The sequence below is a fragment of the Anabas testudineus genome, chromosome 8, assembly GCF_900324465.2.
Source record: "Anabas testudineus chromosome 8, fAnaTes1.2, whole genome shotgun sequence".
Classification (NCBI taxonomy): Eukaryota; Metazoa; Chordata; class Actinopteri; order Anabantiformes; family Anabantidae; genus Anabas; species Anabas testudineus.
The window spans coordinates 15,890,076-15,907,974 of NC_046617.1; the positions used below are offsets into that span (position 1 = coordinate 15,890,076).

Consider the following 17,899-nt stretch of genomic DNA (forward strand, 5'->3'; position numbering starts at 1 on the left):
GTTCTCCATTGTCCCAGGCAATTAATAGAAAGTCCAGTTAACTGTCTAAGGAGGCTGCAGGGACGGGAACAGTTTCACTCATCCTAGTTTCAACTGCCATGCCATCTTATTTCAATTTTTGACAAGTATTCAGTTGACAACATTATTATAAATCATGCCTCATGTTATACAACTATATTTGTATCATTTATTTTCTTTCCTTACATGCAATTCCTTTCTGTATTCTGTTTTCCTTCAGAAATGGGTGCAAATGTTGTTCTCTTCGTCGGATTTTAACCACTAACTACATGTCTTGATTTGCACGCAAGAGGAGTTCACAGCAGGAAAATTGCACTTCACGTTTCTTCCAGTGTAACATTCATCACTTCTTGAGAGCAACCCCAGCAGACAGCACTATGGATTCTCTGAATTATGGTTAACACAGCTCAATAGTAGTCTGATGAAGTAAAGATTACATAGCAACAAGGCAGTGAGTTGGGTAGGTAGGTGGTCATTATTGAGGTTTCCGAGGCCTGCCTCCCCTACTGATTTCCTCTCTGTGTTGTTTCCTTGTACACCACTGATCTGTGATTGCATTGCAGATGGAGACTGCATGCACTTCTCCGAGGGCAACATCAGGCATCATTGGCATCAGGAGGTAATGGATTTAAGAAGATAGGCAGAATAGGACAGATAAATGCAGCTGGCGGAGAGAATGTGAGGAAATCACAGGGGTAGAACCACAGAAGGGAATAACGTGGGTTAAAGCAGCTCGACATGTTTTCCTTACAGTATGGGTTTACACTTAATTAAATGGGGTGTGTCCAGTGATTGATGGAGCTGGGCTTAGGCAGGGATGGAGCTACAAGAGGTTTACCTTATTGATGTAGTGGAAACAAATTTACCACACTGTATAAAACGTAATCCATCTACTTAGCGAAACAATCTAACTTTCTGTCATTTTAAGCAGAATCTGATAGGGCACATATTAAATATTGATCAGCCAGTCACTGAAGAAACACTGCTGTCTTACTCGCACCCACACCTTTACTTTAAAAGCTCAGCTGAAGGTTTCTGCAACTGGATTAAATTCAGTCTATTGAGATGATATGGAAATAAACAAGTGGCTCATTTACATAGTGGATATATTAGTTATAATGTAGACTGATTTGTATCAGTATTCAAATTTATGTTGAAGCTTTTACAAGTAACATGTCATCTAGCAACTTTCATATTGAAAATTGCTCTTTTATCTGTGAGCAAATGAGTCCTGTTATTAATCCACTTAGTGAAGACGCAATGGCTTTTAGATTGTGCACGTAGGTCACGTTGAAGTATACACTTATCACATCTGAGAACCATTCAATCCCCCCAACATGTGGCGCTTCTAACCCACCAAAGCCCGTTTTGAGCTTGGTCAGCACACTGCGCTGTCCGTGGTGCTGAAGCGCCGCACTCCTTCCCTCCACCGCGCACACGGAAGAAGACTTGATGTGTAACAAGAAGCTGCCGATTTATCACGAACAACACGTAGTGGTAGTTTTTAAATGTTGTTCACAGTTGCTGCGCGTTATCTCGTGCCTGGCAGCCCAAAAATGTGTGGGCGAAGGAATCTGTGTGGTCCATCGGTCACTAGTCGGACACTGTTGCTGCTGCTGGCAAGAAATCTCTCCCTCTCTCTCTCTCTGTGTCTCTCTCTGTCTGTCTGTCTGTGTGTGTGTTTGTGTGTTTCTGTCTCTTCCACACACACAATCACACACACACACACACACACACACAGGAAGAGAACTACACCAATTCCAGCCCGGTGCAACTGAAGAGTTGACACCAAAAACCTTCATTGCAGGTAAAGTGTGGCGCCTGTCGTGCGACAGAGAAGTCAACACTGTTGGAAGCTGGGACAATCAGCCACATAAACACAAGCTAGAGCACACACACACACACACACACACACACACACACACACACACACACACACACACACACACACACACACAGCGCCAGCATTATCCCCTGCGTGATTCCTCCCTCGATACTAAATCTCCTCTCGCACATCTGTCCATGGCGCGTACTCTGCCCGTCCATCATATCCCTGCAGAACCCAGCACAAATACCAGCCTGGCTTCCTGTGACACTTTGAAGCTGTGCCCACAGGTTTGAATCATTTCTGTTCAGCATTTAAACACAGACCTGCTGAAATGTCACGTTGTGCTATACAACAACAAGTGTGGCAATAACCAGCAATAAAGCAACACACATACACGTAGGTCGCCAGTCAGCATCACACACATGCTCCAAATCCCAGGTAATGTAAAATCCAGAGAGGAAAACATGGTTTCGTGTCCTCGTAAAATCAACCATATGGGCTTGTGTTGCACCAACAGGACTGAATCCAGCAGAGCGAGTCAGTAGTGCAGGTGCATGCTCACTGTGTCGTTGGTTGCATCCATCGCATATTATTTCTCATTAGACTTTAGAAAATTAATTAGAAAATGCTTCTTAAAGCTAAAGGAGGAAACGTGCGTTTTAGTACAGTACCTTTACTTATTTCCCCTCCAAATTCTTCATCCGTTCGCTGAAGCAAAGAGGGAGATTTTTTTTTTTTTTCATCCACAGCTAGCGTCGCAGGCTCAGCAGCACGGCGGGAGAGGATGACTGGGAGAGAGAGAGAGAGAGAGAGAGAGAGAGAGACAGAGAGACAGAGAGAGAGAGAGAGAGAGAGAGAGAGGTGGAAGATGCACAGACCTCTCCTCAGAGTAATCTAGTTGAACTGCAGTGGGCATCTGCTTCTACATCTGGCTTCTTTTTCAGTGAATACCTGTGGATCCACTTTCTGGTAGCACTTGCCTTAGTTAATGTCGTGGTGTTAATGGTGTTGACATAAAACCAAATAAAAAAAATGCATAATTACAAATGGGCGTACTTAAGCAGGAGAATTTATTGTGTTACGGTTTAAAAAACAAAACATGTTGCGTTCAAATCATCAGTGTCCACTCCATCCCTACTTTCTGTCTCCGTCTTCTCGTCTCTGTAATATAATTTTCTCCATTTGAAGCTTTAAGAAAAATGAAAGATGGACTGCAGGATAGGTAGTGAATAAGTCTCCTGCGGGGAGAACAGGGCAAATCCAGAGCTGGAGAATGAGAAGGGCCCCGTGATGTTTGTGTGGGTGGAAGGGAGCTTGGTTCTGCCTGTTTCCCATAAAGGAAAATGTTTGAGGTGTGATCATACTCAATTATCACTCTTCCCCTCCTAATTTCGCTCTTGCTCTTTTTTGTTTTTTGTTTTTTTGTTTGTCTTCCCTTTTCACTAACAAAAGCCAGCACAGTCAGACACATGCAAACACACGTGTATACTTCATCTCATTAACTCGCTCTCTCTCCATCTCTGTCTTTTTTCTCTGTCACTGGAGGTCTATTAGCTCCAAGAGACTGCTGCAGTACTGAGACTCTCATTAATATTTTCTCATTATCTGTGCAGTAGTGTTAAGCAATAGCACAATGGCTTGTCTTGGCATGATGCTTAACAAACCTGTTATCTATTGCTGCTACTGGGAGGATGTGTAGTCATGTGTGATGAGCTGGTTTATGCTCATGCTCCCCCACAAAACAGGCTGCATTTTATACCATGAACAAGAACACAACAGTGGCGTCTTTCCAATAATGCCTTTGCATCAAAATCATTTCTCACTGTAGAACCACATCATTATTCCGCATCATCGGGACAATACCAACGCAGCCAAGTACTAGCCTTGCCTTCAAAAGGGCAAGCTGAGAAAATACTGCTCTAATAATCCCATCCAGACAGCATTTATTCAGTTCTCCTTCGCTAATTTCCCGAGACTGCATTTATTGGCTGAAAGCAATCTAAGGAAATTAGCACATTGGAAGAGAACAACGAGAACAGAAGGCAAAAAAAATCGAAGCAGGTGAGAGAAAAGCGAGGGAGACAGCGTGGTTCCTGAGTCACTCTCCATTAGCCCTGGCTCACAATTTTTTGCTCCATCTTTACATGTACCTTTGCACATGTAATTCAATTAATCTGGGTTGAGCAGGGTGAGAATATAGATGTGGTGCACCGGATTGGAGAAGATGCAGTGCAGCAGCATTACTAGAATGTGAATCCTGAACATGGACAGCACATTGGATAACATCAAGTGATTCATTTTCAGACTCATTATTATCACTGTTGTGATGCAATCGTTTTGGTTCCAGATGAAAGATCAGCAAGGTCTAAAAAAAATGTAACAGCACATCATATGTCTTTTGCCAGTATTTGCTGTGGTACTGTCTAATTGGTCCACCAGAAAGACTGAATGTCATTAGTATCCAATGTGAAAAAGAAGAGATGCTGTGGCTCAAAGGCATCATTGTAGTTGACCAAAATAAGCTGGGTTTCAGGTTAGTGCTGCTTGTCAAGCAGGACCCAACAATGCTGCTCTGTCTGCTGTTCTTTGTTGGTCCCATCCAGCTGTCGACTCATAAATAATTCCTTCCTAACTTCACTCTGGCACACAAAGACACTTTGATGCATGGGACCTGACAGCCAGACAATTAATAAACTGTTGTAACAGCATTTTGGATCCTTCTCAGGAGGCGGACTATTAGTGTGAAGACAAGTAAGGTAATCATCTTGCCATGACTTAAGGTGTTCAACCTTTGACACTGTTTGCTCCATTAATGGGTCTGATTTCAGATGCTTCCCCATTTCAGTGAAGTTTCCACCGGTGTGCCGTCCTCTCTACATTTTTTATTCAGTTCATTTTTTGAACTATTCCTGAAAAGCTGTCTTGGTGCACCTTGTCAACTCTGTGTGCTCCTTTCTCTTTTTCAAGCTTCCTCTTTTTCAGTGGTTCTGTCTTAATTCATGCCAGTTTTTTTTCTAGGTAGGTTAAGGTCTGCATGACTTTGTTCTACTTAGCAAACAATCTTGCCTATGTGCAAGTGCCAAAATTGCTGATGTGGTTTCATAAAGGCCAGCTACAGGGCACTGTGCTTTTTAAGTCTTATCTTTAGAATTTGCAAGCAGTAGCTTCCTTTTCACTGTTAAGCAACTTTTATTTTTAAAGCCTGGGCTAAATAGGGAAATCACATTTCTCAAGTAGTGCATCAAAACACTCTAAGGAATGGCTTAATTTTAGATTTTTATTATCAGCACCACCAATAAAATTATAATAAATTAAAGCATAAGTTACATGTTATACAACGACCAGAATGACAGGTGAGAACAGTAAATAGTAGTTTAATAGTTAAATAGAGCATTTTCATTGACAATGAAGACCACTGCATGCTCTATATGCCGTCTTAGATATGTTTCTTATGTTTACAGGAATCAAATGACAACTCTAAAAAGCTGTGAGTCACTATAAAGTTTTATTTTGTATGTTGTATAGTGAATGAGAAAAACATGCATGCATCTGGTTTCCCCAGTCTAGTCAGTTAAAGACACTCAAATTATAAATGTTGTTTAAATGCTGCTGAAATGAAACATCCAAACTCAAACAGTAGAAACATGTTTAGTGTCTCAACCGCTGTCTGATTTCCCGCCACCTTTCTGGCACCTGTGACCTTTGGCTGATGTCTGCATAATTTGACCAACGCTGACGCATACCTAACACATTCAGTTCAGATTGCAGGACTGTTTACCAGACGTGGTATCTCAGCTGACTGGCCTCACGACTCAAGCGCTGCAAGTGTGTTTCCATGGTAACCAAGTATAGTATTGAGAAGAGGAGCAAAAAGAGGGAGAGACACCGAAGCTAACCCTGAGCACTGTATTCTCTCATATTCTTTCCTACTCTTTCTATCCGTTATTTCTTTCGTAGGAAGCTGTAGCTTAAATATCACATCAGTAGCATTAGCACCTGAAAGTCTTATATTTGCAAATAATATGTAATATTTGTGTGGTCTGATGTTAATCTATTTTTACTATTGCCTTTTACAACTTTAGCTAAGTGAAGATTCACACCTTATTAATTTATATAACAAATTGGCTGGTTAGCTGTTCATGCTTTGCCACTATTTGGCACCCAGCAGAAACAAAAAGCATTTACCCAAACGACTAGGAATGTGCAGTGCTGTAAACTAATTCAGAAGGTTTTAGAATGATGGCCTAACACACCTACAGGACGTATGAAATGTCTTATCTGTTGTATGCTGAAGCAGTAAAGTGGATTCAGGAAATATTGTGGCCTACTTCTAATTTTAAATTTATTTTGCAGTAATGGAGCGAACTGTTCACCAACTGAATGAGAATGTTACTGTAAACTGATTCAGTGTTTGGGACACTGAATAAACGATTGTGAAAAAGGGTGTGAAAGTTGGCTGTCATCAGTGGTCTCATGCCTGGACAGCATTGAAGGCTGCATCACTCATGCAGACAAAATGCAGAGTTCCAGCTGATCCTTTCAGATGCTATGCACCATTAAACCCAAATATGAATGTGCAAAGTTTATCTTACACGTTCACGTACACTCTGTTGGCACTTTATTAGGTAAACATTACTAAAAGCTAATGCAGTATAATAAAAAAAGTGTCTTGCAATAAATCCAACCTTCATAAATGGTGATCATTTTCAGTTTTGTTCACGTTTGGTGTTGATTTAACTTTATGGCCATTTTGGAGGATGCAGCATGTGGTGCCATCTCAAGCTGCTCACAAACACTGAACATTATAACCTTCATGAAGGGAGGATTTATTGCAGGACTAGGAGCAGTATGAGGGACATTAGAATCCAAAGCTGTCGTAAAACCCACTCACTCAGTGAAGTATGGCCCTTTGGTAACGTCTAGTGGCAGTCATAGAATATTGCACCAAAAACCAGCGACTTTATTTCATGGTTTGTTCTACAGTGAGATTTAATTTCCAAAATGTAAGTTTAGGCCTGTTAAGTAACTCATGCATTTGTTAAGAGACAAGTTATGATGCTACAGAAACACCAGGAACAAAGAACAATCCGAAGTAGCTTTTTATACCCGTAAATGTCTATATTTAATTATTAGACGACCTCTAGAGGCCCTGAGTCATTATAACAGGTGACAATGTAGAACCACACAGTCTGGTCTGTGTAGCAAGGAGGCTGGGCATGTGTGTGTGGACGAATGGATGAATGGCTGGAAGAGTGGGCCAATGACACAGAAGATGAGACACTCCTAACATATACAATGTCAAGCAAAAATGAGGTTTGCAGAAGTAAATCTAAATCTATGTGCAGGTCTAATTTTAGATCTCAACCGATGCACTATTTTATTTCTGGCAAGCAGCCAGAAATAATTACTACCATCTCCTGTTGACCACTGGAGACATGATTTATTTGCATGTTTTGCCCAAAGCTCCACAGGTCCTTTTAGCAGATTCAGTTTGCGTAGCCCCAGTTAGTCTGCTGTGTTTCTGTTGGGTGACTGTCAGTCCTTATTTCACTCTGACATGGGTAAAACAGAGTGTCATGCATGATTACAGTATTACTTCCCTGCTTTGTAGTATCATCCCAGCACTGACAGGCAGTGCTGGGATGATGCAAATACTTTAAATTGATCCAGCGTATTTCGGTGTACAGGGACATTTCTCTTGATCTCTTCTCGTGGCGGCACCATTTACTGTGACATAATGGAAACACTGGGTTTTACTCTACCTCAATTAAATATAATAATGTTCTGCATGAATAATTATGTAATTTCCCTAAAATTACCAAACTTATGTCCTTTGTGCAAATTGTCTTTGTGAGTAAATAAATAAAACCAACACAACGATTTGTAACTAAATGCTGCCGCCTTCAGGAAGATATATGTATTGCATTATTTTCTCAAGGTAGTGACTCTTTAATGTATGCAGATTTAAAAAAAATAATAATGAAAAATGCCTCTATTATGTAAATCACAGAATACATATTTGTGTATTATTATTAACCCGTTAAAACTTTTTTTTTCACAAAAATCTTATTCTGCCACTCTATAGCATCATTCTACCACAGCGAGTTGACAAATGGTTTTAACATGCCGGTCTAAATCTCATGAGCAGCGATTTCCATCATTCATTTATTTTCACTCAATCTATGCGACCAGGCAATAAGCAAAATATTTCAAATCTCAGAACATTTGCTAATACTGCCACAGTTATTTTTGGCTAATGTGCATTAACCATGCAAAAAAAAAAGTAAACTGATTTTTATTCCAAGGACATAAGAGCTGTTGAAAAGGAAAGTGGCCCTCTGCCAAAAGTGGAGTGCACATTAAAGTTACTTTTCAAGGATGTTAAACAACAGTAAACACATTTATTTTCAGTGTTTTCTGTGTCCACTGTATGTCACTCCGATTCAGTGTGGTAGTGTGTGAGGCAAACACAGTGGAAATGGCAGGGCATATCCTCGATTCTGCTCATCCCTTGAATTTGTCTTGTAAAGTTTGACACGTCAAAGTGTCCTAGCTCTCATGTAAATACAATACAAATGAAAAGAGGAGAAAATATACAGGACACAAGTGTTTTTACTTTATCCAGAGTTTGTTTTTCTAGACACTGAATGACTGTGAGCGCAGGCACTAAGATGTTTGCAAAAGCTCCCACACCCAAGCAAATGAAGTAGGTGGAGATATGGTGGTTAACCTCTGCGAGTCTTCTTGTAATCTAAGATTATATATTGTAAATTATGATAACATAGCGTAGAAATGATGAAGTAACAGAGGATCTCTTTTTAAATGTGTACTGTGGGTCAAACTTCAAATTCACACATGAGCTACATCATGAATGTATTCAGCATAACAGCAATGATTCATGGACTGTGCAGCTACTAAATTCTAGACTTAGTGTAGAAAATAGAGAACGAGTAACACTTATTAACTCACTGTGCACAGTGCAGTACAAAAATGTGACTTTCAGTCCTCAGACAATAAAAATCGCCAGCTACAAGAGACAGATAATGATACAATCAAGCGGCATACATTCATGTTGAAACACATGCCGTGCATAGAACATAAATAATAACTTGATATAGATGGTGTGTTTTTTCTTTCTTCTCCCTGTTTTCTGTTTGCATCATCAGCGTTACTCATTATCCTGTCTTTTCCTCGGGTTTGCCCAAGTCTTCAGAGACTGAAAGTGCATCTTTCTGTTGACACAAATTATTAGAATCAGCTTTGGTGTTGTTAAAGTTCTTACACAGTTGGAGGAATTATTCAAATATTCTCTCTTTATGCTTAAAATCACTCTTTTCAACACTGGTAAAATCAGATGAGGCTTTGCATCATTTAAACATACACATGCATTTGTGTTTGAAACTTTTCAGTAATCACATTTTTTAATTAAATAAACATTAAAGGACTTCTCACCGCTGTGCTGTCTTTCCCAAAAGAGCATGTCAGCCATTTTATGTACTCCTCACGCACCTAGATAATAAAAATCAATGATTCAGCTCTACAGCTACAAACACTAAATACTGCAAATAATTTTATCTACTTTACATATAATTTAAAATTTCACAGTATAAAAAATATTTTATTAATTTTTTTATTGACCTTAGCATTAAAATAATAATACTTCATTTTACAATATTAGTATTGTGAAGATAAAGAAAAGAGGGAGGATCTAGTTGGACACTACCTCTTTATTCAGAAGACAGTGGACGATGTAGAGTAAGGTGCCCTGTTGCGAGTTGAGGATAATGAAGAGGACCTGGAAGAAAAGGTTCGTCTGGTACAGGCCCAGAATCCACGTGCAGCCTAATATGACAAACTGGGCTACGATCTTGAATAAAATCAACCTGGAAACAATGAAAATAAAGTTAATTGTAAATTATAAATGTGTTAATTTAATCCCAACTGTGACCATCACCTTAATCTCACATTGCATTTCATGTCAATATGAGTTAGAATGACCTGTTGTGTTTATACAGGTACAATCAGATGGACATTATAACGTTACACAGACTCAGCATATAGCAAACAGAAAAACCCAGAGACCTATTTCTGTGCAAAGATATTCTTAAACACTTATACCTGGTGTCTTTGGATTGAGAAACGTCACTTTTCATGTTGGCCAATGTGGGTCTCAGACTCCATAGAGTAGCACAGAACAACATCAAATTAAGCTTAAATAAAAAAACAGACAGAAGCCAAATTGAGATCCAACATCATAAAGTGGAAAACACCACATGAAGGACATACCCTCTGTAAAGACAATTACTGCTTGTAATTGATGTTACCTACTAAAACCAAGCAGCTAGAAGGGAACAAATTGTGATCTTTGCAATCATGACATTATGTAATAAGCTATCCTATAGCTTTCTGCAGGGTAGTTATGATTAGTTGTCCTGTAAAAAAGATCAGGGGGCATATATAAATATGCAATTTACTCACTGCAAGGATAACAATCACAGGCCCTGTTAAAGCCCAGTTAAAGTGCCGTTGTGTAGAGAGCCAGCACCTGACATAGAATAAAACAAATTAACAATATTTCAACCTATCAGACACGCTGAACAAATGTTATGTCTGAAAGTAGGTATGACTCTTTGTTCTACTCACACCTTAGCATCAGTAGCACCATATCCGTCAGAATACACCAGCGCAGATACACCCACAATCACAAATGGAACACCGTAACCAATCAGGTAGAGAATAGGCCTGGGAAGTCCATCTCTCTGGATGACCTGTACCTTGGAGAGCCTCCGGACAAGCAGGTGAAGCTGCAGGGCCTCCAGCTGCATCCACACAAAACTTGCAACAACTAAGAAGTGGAGCAGCCCGGCCATGACCTTGCAGGCCAGCTGTGGAGGTACATAAATGAAATATTATCAACTTGCGTAAAGCTTGATGCACACCTGAGGAGAATTCTTAGTTTTAGTTCAAAGACAAAAAAGTCCATCTTAGTCTCACCCTATCATCCACATATTTGTCATTCCACAGCAGCAGTAGCTGAGACAAAGCGGTGTTGATACAGAGGTGGAGACGGGCTGTGTTATTAATCTTGGGGTTCCAGCTGCACAGTAGGAAGGTAAGAATAGCCAACGCAAAGAAGAAGAGTCCAATAATCACGCACACGCGGTTGAGCCAGTCTATAAAAGGGTTATCTGGTGGAGGCTGAAAAGACAGAAATTCACATAGAAAGAAAGGCACACATAGATTCTAATCCACCTGATCTCAGGTCTGTAACTTTGTCTTCATCTGTGCGATCGGAAAATTTAGCTAAGCAATGTCTAAATAGATAGATTAATACAGGCCCTTCTCTACCATAGTCACATTTGTCAAATCCTGAGGTGTAAACTTAATGAAAACGAATGAAAACATCTGATTTCCAGTATAAGTACGTGTAACTCTAAATCATTTAGAATTTGACAAGTATTTTATTGTATTGTTGAACTTAGTAAGACATGATTTACATGTGCCATATAAATAGAAATTTGAAATACCTCCCCAATCTGCATGATGAGGGCAAATGTAGATAGATGAGAACAGCTGCACACTGTGTAGTTTTCATCAGACTGTGCAACCCAACATCCCACTACTGACCATTGCTTAACATTATCATCCCAGTACACACAAGTCACGCTTCCAGATTCAAGTACATCCTGAAAAGCCAAGACAAAAACAGCGATATTATAAAATAAATATAAACTAATAGTTTGTTAGTTTGGATGAATGTTAAGATGATAGACAGGCAGACAATCGTTAGTTGGTGTTAAACCTTATGACGGATGGTAAAGTTGACAGGCTTGGTGAAAATGGTGTTGCTTAGGGGCAGTAATACTGCAGTCAAAACATCCGAGTACATCTCTGTCTGGCTTTCTGTTTTAAAGTATTGATGACTGAGAAGACTCTCCATTCCATTCAGAGTCATAAAAGCAACTGCAGCACCTGATGTCAACATCACAAAGGCAAACATTTCAAAGTTTTTCATTTAACTTGACTGGTAAAACAATATCAGTTATCTTTTATCATCAACTGTCCTTACCTTTGGCACTGGCTGAACCGTGCAAGTTGATTTCCATGATATTTTCTTTGGAGTAGAGGATGATAGTATAGTCATCATCATCCCCTGGACCAAAAGCCTCTAAGCTCAAATCTGAACGATGGATAAAAAGATGAAGCAAGGTTAAATAATGAACAGTAAGAATTCAAATGTAGTTTAGCTACAGTGTAGGAGACCCTCTCTAACCCAGGAGTGACGTCTGCAGCCTTTTTTTGGTTCTTTGGTAAGGTGTTGAAATCATTGCAGAAACTAAAAGGTCTGTGATGCCCAGGATGACACTGCCAGTCTCCGCATCTCCTTCACTACTCACATTGACTGAACCAGACTGCGAGCTAACCCCTGACACTTCCTGCAAGAATCATAGTGTATAAATAAAAAGGCAGACAAAAATACAAAGATATAATATGGTATAAAGATCATAACAATAATATGGTTAGATGTTGAGTACCATGCATGCAGAAAACAAGTTTTCTATCGTCTGCAAAGACACAAAGAAGAAGAAGAGAAGAAGAAGAGATTAGTAAACATTTTTAGACTTACAATAAGTTAGTGCCTCTATACACTATCAGCTAAGTTTAAGCTTAAGTTAAATACTGTAAATAGATGTGAATGTTATTTTTACTCGCAGTCACCCACATTAGAACTGTACATACCCCTTCTGGTAAAACAGAACCAGTGTTGTTCTGAAGTTCTTCATCCAAACTGTCAAGAAAAGCTCTGGCTTTTGTCTTACCCTGCAACAGATGTGTATGTATTTCTTAATCATACTAGACTGTATACTGCACTGTGTACTGCATATTATGTTCCGTACACACTTTTTTGTGTTAAACTAGGATATTAGAACATTATTACACATTTGAACATTAAAAATAAAGATGTATGTGAGTCTTACCTTTGAAGGCACTTTTGAATTTACAACATCTTGCAGATCTATCAGTAGGTTAGATAATGTTTAGCATTAATATTAACATTTATAGCATGATTCATCTCATTAATATTTGGACTTGACTCTGCTCACCTTGACAATACGTGGTGCCCAATGTCCACACGACTCCCGTTGAAGGGTAGAAATGATCAGGACAAGAACAATAGAAGGAGCCTTGTACGTTATTGCACAGTGTTTGTTTACCACATATACCAGGGTACTCGCTGCACTCATCAATATCTGTGGAGGAGAGAGTGCACACAAACACACATACACACACACACACACACACATACATACACACAGGGCTACCTCTTTTTGCAGTTCATCTAATCAACATACTGTTTGTCCAAATAAAAACTTACATCCCACAGACAACGAACAAGAGCACAAACCTGTGCACGGATTAGCAACGCTGGCTATTACTCCTGCACTGTTCACCTGATAGCCATTGAAGCAGGTGCAGGAGTAAGATCCGACTGAATTTATGCATTTGGAATCGGGTCCACAGATGGTAACATCTTCAACACACTCGTCAACATCTGTAAAAATTGGACATTTTTTACAGATCAGATGAGATTTACAGTCATTGGGTGTAGTGGAGACAGGATCTTCCATGGCATCAACAGTGGAATTATTTTTAAAGAAAACTTAAAAAATGTCTATATATGCTATATATGTTTCTTTTTATCTTCTCAAAAACACATCATAGCCATCCAGAGGTCTCTGCACATACCGGTACAGACATTGAGCTCGCTGGGTTGTTCAGCTGGTTGAGTTGGTGTGTAACCTGGTTGACATGCACAGCTATAATTTCCAATTGTGTTGGTGCAGACAGAATCAGGACCACAAACAGTTGAGGTGGAGCATTCATCAAGATCTAAAGAAGGGACAATTACTGTAAGTGACAATGTTCTTATGTATTGTACAGTAACACGTTAAAGTAAACGTTCCACTAGCAGGACCTTCTCTGGGGAATCTAACGACAACCTCAGCTCCACTACCTGTTTCCACCTCAGGAACAACAACTTGTTTAGCCCTGGTGTTAAACACACATAACAATGTGCTGGAGGACGTTTTAAGACATTAGCTTCTGGAAAATTGAGGTTCCTGGGCACCTTTAGATGCTAAACTGTCAAATTCCCTCTTCATGCAACATGCAACCCTTATTTCTAGATCACTCTAAGCCACTGTATTCCTGGGGCTCTGTGTTCATCTTTCTCCTAAATGCAATTATGAATTACAACATTTTTACACCTTGTTATTTACAAGGAGTTTTAACCACTGGTACAGTGTTAAAGTCTGTAACTGGCTCTCTCAAACTGAACATTTTCAAATTGTAGGAATGATACAGAGGTATCTGTACATACCAGTACAGATATTGAACGTGCTGGGTTCTTGATTTGATTGAGTTGGTGTGTAACCAGCTTGGCACGCACAGCTGTAAGTTCCAGGCATGTTGGTGCAGATAGATAAAGGACCACAAATACCTGAGATGGAACATTCATCGACGTCTGAGAAAGGGAGAGTGACTGTGAGTGACAATGTTCTCATGTAGTGTTTCATGTTGTAGGAAAGTAAATTACAGTACGTGTTAAAGTGCTTTAACACTACCAGGATCTACAATGGGGAACCTTACGGTGAGCTCAGCTCCTCTGCCTACAAATAATGTACCACGAGTTTTAGCCATTGCCATTGTAATTGTCTATGATGTGCTGCATGTTGATGTTTCAATGGTTGCATCTAAACTTTTTATTTTAATACAGTTACAGTCCACATAGAGTGTTATTGTGAGTGAGAAGGTTACACTATTAATCCTCAGAGGGCTCATTGTTTCTGACCTTGTCTCTTGTCTTTTTTTAGAGCCTCAGTAAAATATTTTAATCAGACTTGTAAGTAATTAAACAATAAACACGTTTGGGTATGCAGTACAGTACAGAACAGACCTTGGCAAACAGTCGTTGCATTAGGAACAAGTTGGTAGCCTGTATTGCATTTGCAGTCATAACTTCCTGGGTTGTTGGAGCAGATCCCATTTCCACAGACATTTTGAAGACATTCATCAATATCTAGAGGGAGCATTTGGAAACTAACATCAAACTGTGAACAAACAAAAGTATAAATGTGATGTCATTGCAGCAAACAGAGAGAGTTGGTACCTTCGCATTGGTTGGATGATCCAGGTGGTAAAGATGAATTTGTGGCACTGAATCCCACCGAACAGGTACAGATGTATGATCCAATGGTGTTGGTACAGTCAGTATCAGGACCACAAATTCCTAGTGTTCTCAGGCACTCATCAATGTCTGAAAAGACACAGTATGGTTTACTTAAGAAGCTATACTGCAAAAATCTGACACAGTTTGGTTGTACATGTACTACTACATTATGTACTTGCTGATTGGAAACACACAAAGTTTTAAATCTACAAATTATGCATGTATAACACAAGCTGAATAACACAAGCTATGGCATATAATTTAAGATGAAATAAAAGGTAATTACCAACACAGCCATATGAATCTGGGGTGGGTGTGTAAAGTAGAGGGATTTCGAACCCAGGAACACAAATACAGCCTCCCTCTGGAGTACACACAGCAAGTGGTCCACAGGAATCTGGTTTGCAATCAGAATGATCTAAACAGGAATAAAGTTGTTATAACAACATTGCTGATATAAGACATTATAATAAAAAATAACAACTGCTGTGCCTCTTTACCTATAGTTTGCCCATAGGTAAACATGTATTATTTATTACAAACTGCTACATTGCTGTTGTATTCTACCCCGGCCCAAATACAGGACATTTAATTAGATCTTGTATGCCCCAAAATCCATAGTTAATGTTTGCTGTCACACACAAGTGTGAAGCAAATTAAAAATGTATGAGAGTCACAGCAGCAGTTCTTATTAGTCAGTCAGTGTCACAAAAAGGCACTTCCCACTTGGTGTCTTAACACTGATGCTGAAAGTGTTACTAGCGAATGGAACCAATCATTTTTACAAGGCTAGCTTCCGCAAATATTTATTTTTAACAATAGTCTAATAAAAAAAAACGAAGACCTCTTTGCTCCTCTTTTATAGTTTGAGGTAGAATATCAACAATTAGTCTTTACTTACAAGTCACGTATCCAGACAAGGAAAGCGGATGAGTTAGTGGTTTATAGATGTAAAAGCCTCCTGGACACAGGGTCACATTGATGTCTAAGCTGAAGCCTTGACAAATAAAAAAGTTACCATAAGCAGTTCCTTTTGTTGGAGTCACAGACTCACTAGTTGGAAGTGTGAATGGAAGGAAAAGAGTGTGCCATGTGCCACCAACATAAGGTGATACACAGTCTGTAATCAGTCTGTCTCCTCCAATCCCTGTGAAGCGCCACCAATTGTTTAGTAGAATTCCGTCATCTTTAGGAAAGAAAGTAGTCACAAATTCCCTGTTGCGCCATGGCTCAGTTACGTTGGTGTATCCATCACAAGAACCTGATTGAAGGCAAATGATCATGTGTAATAGGTACTTTGCAATAATTCTACTTTACAGTTGTTTCAATTGTTGAGTAAAATAAACTGAATTCATACCAGGAGGAAAAGCACAAGTCACAGGGATTAGGAGTAAACCTAAAAGAACCAGCAATAATGGAAAGTTATCCAACATAAGCGTCAAAACCATACCATGTCTAACGTTGCCTTACATGCATTCAGCATTCTCTCAGAACAATTTCATCCATTTTGAAAAAGTAGGATTTCTCCATTTTTTATTTTAGTAGATTAGATCAATTTTTCCATTACAGTGCGAAGGTCTTTATTTTATGAAGAAATAAAACAGTTTCCATCATACAATGACAAGAAGGTTTTATGATATAAATACATAAAGTTATGTGCTGTGAAAACAAGACACATGAATAAATAAAAGTTACGAAGTTATGTGAAAAATATCTTATTAAATTAGTAAAGATTCTTGCAAAAATAGATGATTTTCATAAGATATATTTACTTAGTTTAATAAATTGACCACATAAAAAAAACTTCTGAAAGAGGTTTCTTACTGTAAAACCTAATTTCCAAATTGAGAGTGAACTTTTAAAGCAAATTCAAAAACAACCTCTGACCTCTATTAATTAGCCATCTTATAAATTGCCATTGCATCAATTTATGAATTATATGACAACTGACCCAGGAGAAGTGATGAGGTATCGTAGTTCATGGTGACAGGTCCAGTCTCAAATCTGTTGATCACTCCTGACAATCCAATCTCTACATTACAAAATTTGGCCAACACCCTAAATCTGTTGTAAAAGGTTTGGTGTGCCTGCAAAAAAAATACAATGCAAATCCACTTCAGGGAAAGATGCTGTCTCAGAGCACCTGTATTACTGATGTGTGCCAGCACAGTTTAATTAACCACTATTTATGCTGTGTTGTGTCAATTGTGCCACATGTATTGCACACATACACACTGGTATACAAACTATAAAATAAATATATAGTAATCAGCTGTTCATTTCCAATTATCCCAAGTCTATAGATTAAAAGATTTGCATATCACCCAAAAACTGTTTTAAAAGGATTGGTGTGCATGCAAAAAAACAATGCAAATTCACTCCAAGAAACGAGAAAGCCGCAGAGCATCTCTATTACAGATGTGTAACAGGACTGCACTGCTGTTGAGGTATCAGGGTTCATCAGCAGTTTAAACATGTTAATTTAGTACCAGGAAAAGCAGACAGGGAAAGATAGACTTGCACCTAGACAAACTGCATAAAACTGCATTTTGGCCTAATGCTAGCATTGCATCTACAGGAACCCAGAGCCTCTATAGTTGATATACAGTACATAGAATCCTTAAGGATAGTATTATTTTGAATTAAACTTTATTATGTTAAGTTTAATTCAAAATAAGTAACAATACATCATTCACACACAATTTGTATTCTCTGACCCAGGAGAAATACTGGGTATATGTCTGTATGTAACATCATATTGTTTAAATACTGAAAGTCCCAGGTCATGTTTATTAGCTATAATTGTTCTAAATGAAAGAATA

At 38.9% G+C, this 17,899-nt stretch overlaps 1 protein-coding gene across 1 annotated transcript; it reads right to left on the reverse strand.

Annotated features, from left to right (window-relative positions):
- Positions 1-9,021: 9,021 nt before the first annotated feature.
- LOC113157491 (adhesion G protein-coupled receptor E1-like) lies at positions 9,022-16,510 on the reverse strand. Its single transcript, XM_026353020.1, has 20 exons — positions 16,435-16,510; positions 16,096-16,338; positions 15,364-15,495; positions 15,018-15,164; positions 13,595-13,738; positions 13,254-13,400; positions 12,952-13,098; positions 12,826-12,863; positions 12,587-12,667; positions 12,120-12,282; positions 11,916-12,026; positions 11,649-11,818; positions 11,374-11,532; positions 10,841-11,044; positions 10,490-10,731; positions 10,325-10,391; positions 9,965-10,056; positions 9,570-9,729; positions 9,299-9,355; positions 9,022-9,078 (listed from the first exon to the last, which is right to left on the reverse strand). The coding sequence occupies exons 1-20, from the start codon at positions 16,508-16,510 to the stop codon at positions 9,022-9,024; spliced, it is 2,637 nt and encodes an 878-aa protein (XP_026208805.1).
- Positions 16,511-17,899: the final 1,389 nt, after the last annotated feature.